The sequence below is a fragment of the Polyodon spathula genome, chromosome 2 (genome assembly GCF_017654505.1).
Source record: "Polyodon spathula isolate WHYD16114869_AA chromosome 2, ASM1765450v1, whole genome shotgun sequence".
NCBI classification, from domain to species: domain Eukaryota; kingdom Metazoa; phylum Chordata; class Actinopteri; order Acipenseriformes; family Polyodontidae; genus Polyodon; species Polyodon spathula.
Window position 1 is genome coordinate 17,237,196 of NC_054535.1, and position 6,000 is coordinate 17,243,195.

Genomic DNA, 6,000 nt, shown 5'->3' on the forward strand with positions numbered 1-6,000 from the left:
ACCTAACCAGCTTTAGAGCATACAGGGGGTCACATACAGTAGTGGGCTATAACTTCATTATTATTATTATTATTATTATTATTATTATTATTTTCTTAGCAGCCGTCCTTATCCAGGGCGCCTTACAGCTGTTAAAAAATATCACATTACAAAATATCATCATAGATAACAACAGTTATCAAATATAATAAAATCAGTAGTACATAAGAGCAAATTCAAATAAGAGAAAATAAATACAGTAAATAATTACATTAAACTTAAATATTTGGTTAAAAGAGTTCAAAAATTCCATAAAGAGCAAGTATTAAGTACAATAAATGGATAAGAACGATTTAAAATAAGAGCAATTATAAAAAACGTGAGTATGGTTACCTTTAAGAGTAAAATCAAATACAAGACACAGAAAATAATTATGATGATTCAGAGCAATAGTAGAACACACAAAAGTGTGGAGCAGTTCAGTGCAAGTACTGATACAATTGGGTGCCATACAGTCCAGTACAGTGGAGAGCTGTGAGGTTTACAGATGCTGTCTGAACAGGTGTGTCCTGAGGAGCCGCTGGAAGGTGGTCAGGGGCAGAGGGTCGTTCCACCACTGAAAATTTGGTTTAATTTTCTTTCATACTAATTTGTTTTGAAAACAAAAATAGAGCTACTGTGTCATAAGACAACACCGTATTACAGTAAATGCTGTATAATTTAGGAAGTCGTATTTCTCAGGAATACCTAACAAAGTATATGGTGTATACATTAATACCATATAGAAAAGTAGACACTAAGGCCCACACTACTAAAAAATGTATCTTAATAGGCATGTTTCATTGAGGAACAGTGAATCATCTAGCATAGCTAAATGATCAAGCACTCACAGATGCTAAAAAAAAAAATAAAATAAAAAGAAGAGTTTAAGCGAACTGACAAAACTATAAACACATCTCGAATGGATTCAATGCGATGCCACCAACCACTCTGAAATTACTAATGAACAGTTTAAGCTCTACAGCCAATTTAGGCATACAGTTAGCATTAAAGTCATGGTGGGTTACACGTACCAGAAGAGTTCAATTCACAATGGCTGAGCCAACCCTGCCCTGGAAAGCTGCAGGAGGGAAAGGCTTGTCACACACTCATGCTCGAATATTGAGTTGGATTCTGTCCATCAAGGCTGTGTGTATTCACTTCAGGACGAGCTATAGCACAGCATTTCACATGCATTACTTCGACCCCCTACCAGCAGACGTTAGCCTAATAGCAGAAAACATTTCTATACACCAGGCTAATGAATATTTTAAAAAATACTGATTAACAACTAACCTCTATTGCATGCACATAAGGACTACTCTTTTCACACAAATGTATTTAGTGTGACACGTTCCAACCAGCAGGTGAACTGACACTTGTGTACCTTTCATGTAAATGGGACCCCCTTCAGAACAAGTTTCTTTTAATAATGCTGCCTCTATTTGGGTGCCGATCTGACAGGTGCTTGAGAATATGCACTACCAGTGCACAGTTAAGAATGGGTTGCAAACCATGTGGTGGGCTCTGAAGAATAATACCACTTTATTTAAAAAAAACATTTTGACCAGCTAAAGGAAGCCCCGGGGATACCTTCTAAATATATAGTATGGTAGAATACTTCAATAAACAGAAGAAATGGTGCATTATAAGCAGCTACAACCCTACCCCAAATGTTGGCACAGGTGACATCACAAAAACTACGGCTAGTGAAACAGCAGCTGCTACTGTACAAAGATAAAATTATGTTTGACAAATGAGAATACATTTTCCCAATTTCTGTGAAATCATTTTAACTGGTTTTTAAGAAGGTCTGTGTATTTATTTTTTTTTGGAATTACTGGCATGAACAGGCTCAAACCAGACTCCCTCCTTCCAATAAGTTATGTCTAGTTTACAGTACTGGGTTGCCATGGAAAGTAGACATTCCTTAAACCCGACGCTTGTTAAAAATAAAATCCTAATAAATACTAATGTATTGCAGCTGGGTGGGTTATGGTACACTTAACTCACACACTCATTTATCATTTTTTGTCATTAAGCTTTAATAGGTCATTTTAAGAAATAAATTGAGGAAAATATAGAAATTATGAATTTATTTATGAAATATAGGTGAAAATATTACTGTGTATAACCTTTCAGTTCAGGTGGTGAATGTCAAATGTAGTAGCCGCTAGAGGGCACGAAACAAACAGTGTTGAAATAATAGCAAGAGTTTAATAGTGACATTAGGTTTAGGGGTAGGGGTTAGATGTATCTGGAGGGCACAAAACAAACAGTGTTGAAATAACAGTAACAGTTTAATAGTTTAATAGTGACATTAGGTTTAGGGTTAAGTTTAGGAGTTGAGTGTAAGCCGCACATGACATAGCACGGACTGAAGTTGCGCATGGACAAACAAATGGTGTTAGTAATTGTAAATGAGGCAAGGTGAATGATGGAGTAGCATGACAATTAGTTCAATTAGTTCTGTTGAAGGAGAAAAAGGAAGGTTTTAAAAATATGATTTGCCACATTTGCCAAAGATTTCCTGTTTAAGGATAGTTTTTTTTTTCTCTATAGGGTTGTGTTTTGTTTGGGTGTTAAATGATGCTGTGCGAGCTGTAGTTGTATGTATGGTACAGCTGTACTTTGTTTTACTATATGGTTGTAAGTCAGTTTAGAATTGTTTTGTTTTATTATATTAATATAATAAAGGTCAAGGATGAGAAATGTGGTTGAATGTTGTTTCTGAATGTGTGTTAGGTGTATGTACCTGCTGGGTGAATGCATGACTTTCTGGCTGCCTTCAAAGCACCGAGCAGAAAGAGCTACGCTAATAACTACAGTGCTCAACTACCTCAGATGTTACACAAAGAAAAACAAACAAGTGGTTTCTTTGAGTAACTAAACCCCCTTTCACACTGGCATGGTCGACCCGGGTCAGGACAAGGTGTCATGCAGGTCAGCTACGTGATTTCACAATGCTTTTGATAAAGCAGGGTTGACCTGGTTGACAGACGCAAGTACACAATGCACATATCAATGCTCTGAAAGCAGCTTCCTACTGACACTTCCATCAAAGATTATCTGGATTGAACCGTAGGCCCAAATGTCGATTAGAGCAAATGTTTCTACATTCCTGCTACAATCTGGCTCATGGTGTGTCTGCAGCAAGAAAAATATGGCTAAGCAGAATAAGCAAAAACGTTCCCTGTGGAAGTGAAACCTTCATGCAGGAGTAACTGTTTGTTATTTCATCGGCTTACGAACATCCGTCAAGCATTTTATCTCGCTCAACCGGGGTACAACCCAGGTACGTGGTTTTACACTACAAGGGACTGTGACCCAGGTCCGGACCTGGGTAGGAGTGCCAGTGTGAAAAGGGCTTAAGTGGGTAACCTGGAATGTGTAGTGACACATGGGAGAATTCCCTTCAGAAACAGGCAACAGAAAATACATAGCTAACGCAGATAACATTTAATTAAAAAGAAAATCAAATTATTGCTCTATTTTTTTGGAAGTATATTAAAATACCCCTGGCAAAACTTAACACTGACACACATGTATGTTTTCATGTCGAATAGAATTATACTACACCAGGAGCATTATAACGGGTTATGACTCAAACCAGCCCTACAAAGCCCTAATACTTACTGCAACACCTATTATAAAGCAAACAATAAACCTCATTAATTCAAACTGTAGTAGCCTACTGTGCTTAAGGATAGAGGGGAAAACCCACCCAGCCCACATTAACCCATTAAGCACCAAATATTAATTTCTCTGAAAGACTCAAAAGGCAAGCAGTATTTATGTAATTTGATACATTGCATTTAGACTTAACTTTTCCAGATAACAAAATTAGAGTGCGTTGTCATAACAATATGGTTGAAAAGAATTTAAATAAAAAAAGGTTGCTGCAGTTAAAAATGCTCCATTTTTTTTTTTTTTTTTAAATCACAAAGTAGCCTGTGAGGACAATGAGGACAATGGCGCTTGATGGTTTTCAAGACTGAGGGGTACTTAGTAGAAAGCAGAATAATTAGACATGTGTTACTCGCTACAGCACGCTATAGTCTAGTTTGTAAAACTATTGAATTACGTAACAACTATTTAGTTTTTTTATTTTATTTTTATTGGTTGTATTGTTTAAGAAAATCAACTTAATAAATTGTTATATAATTTACTGTAAAATTTAATCGATTAATACACCAAGTCAAACAACTGTAAACATGCGCACCTGTCTTGTTTTTTTAACTGCTGGGCACCAGAAATTGCTGTAAATATCAGCGGGGTAATTGGGAACCATGAACAGAAAGCCACAGTTGGGACACTGGATTATCCACGCGGCGCTGCTTTTTTACTGTAATTTAAAAGTGTTATTAAAAGTAACTTGGATTACTGGATTAACGCACTCTGGTCATTCACAAAAACGAGCCTAGTAGTATAACTGTCATACCAGAAGCAGCACCGCAGCCACGAGCTCCACATTGACTATTTTATTTGAAAGAACTGCGGTACAGACTATACTTAGACAATGTATGACCAGAAATAAACAAATCAGTTTGTCCCAGCGCTATGGAGTTAGTCTACTCCAGTGACAACAGTTTGTAGATGTTTATCAAATAATGTAATGATAGCCCTTATGTGACACAAATCCCATCATAATTTAGCTCGCCGTCGGTTTTTAACGACTCGGAGATTTTGCACAAACGCGTAAATCGAGCAGTTCTGTTGTTATATCAAAGCCATAACAATAACCATAAATTAATGCATCCCTTTGCTCAGCAAAACACACGGAACTGGTTCTGACGGGACACACAAACTCCACTGCATTTTCACCGAGTTTACTGTCACATAGGTATAGGTAACATTTTTATGATAAACACTTTGTTTATTTCATTTAAGCATCCACGACGACTTCGGTATTAAATTATGACTTTTAAAAAAAAATAGTATAAACCAAGAAAAAAAATACAGCTACTTCAAACATCACATCGTGGTAGCTAAATACCAAACACAAAAGCATAAAACTAAATATTGAAATGTTTTGCCCAACTTACCTTAGGCTTATACAGCCACTTTCTGAACCTGTTCATCGTTAGCGCCTTCTCTCCTCTCTCGCTCCCTTCTCCTTTCTGGAGTAGCAACTTCAATCAAACGGCTTTCTTAAAATCAATGAAGGCTGGTGGCGGCAGCGTGATTCAGCTCAATAAAGTCCCGGTTCTGTATCTCCTTTTTTGAGCGGCGGTACCTGTTCATTTGAGTTGCATGTGTACACAATAACGTATGGTCGCTTAGGTTAGTCTCACCCCGCGCACTGACCTCCCTGCAGCAAGGCAGTCAGTTCTGGTGGTAATACAGTAATACATACTGCTCTCCTGTCCCAGTTCTGCTCCGACAACATAGACACGCCCCCTCCTCTCTGAGTCTGAGCTCCGTAACTGCGCACTGAAGGACCAGGTCGAGACAGGAAGCAGCTGTCAGACCTTGAGATTGGCATCTTCGTCGGCCAGTCAGGCATTCTGAATGATTGAGAGCCTAGCAACTAATCGTGATTCACTTTTTTTATCGAGGGGTTGGTGGTGGGGAAATCAAAGAGAAAGACATGGGGGGGGGGGGGGGGGGGGGGATATCCTTTCAATTCCTTTCAATTCGAAGATGGCCACCAAACATTGTTATGGGATACACTCCTGCCTATTGGTAGGTGTCACTGAGCTCCTATATCAAAGCTGCCAATAGGCCCCCTTCCCCAAGTGACGTCCTCGGTCCCGCCTCCCAAGGGTACTTAACTGTCACACAGGAGAAGAAACTTTTTTCGTTTCTCACATTGGTGAGGTGAGATGTTTGTGTTGCATTGAGCCCGGTTTTCTTATAAAAAGTGCAGCGTAAGCTACGGCTAGTTCCCCTGCACTTTGTGCTGAAAGCTGGCATCGCCACTTTCCCGGAATCAGTAGTTAAAAAAATCGTAGCCTTTTTATTATGTTTCTGACTTTCAGA

General features: G+C 38.5%; 1 protein-coding gene across 4 annotated transcripts in view; it reads right to left on the reverse strand.

Annotated features, from left to right (window-relative positions):
- LOC121330837 (lateral signaling target protein 2 homolog) overlaps positions 1–5,463 on the reverse strand; it is a 125,078-nt gene extending 119,615 nt beyond the window's left edge. Inside the window, exon 1 of one of the 4 annotated variants that reach the window (XM_041277697.1) lies at positions 5,064–5,463. In XM_041277697.1, the coding sequence (XP_041133631.1) occupies positions 5,064–5,099 (36 nt within the window). In that variant the 5' untranslated portion in view covers positions 5,100–5,463. The remainder of the gene's footprint in view (positions 1–5,063) is intronic. The other 3 variants (XM_041277687.1, XM_041277714.1, XM_041277705.1) reach the window with 3 other exon arrangements.
- Positions 5,464–6,000: the final 537 nt, after the last annotated feature.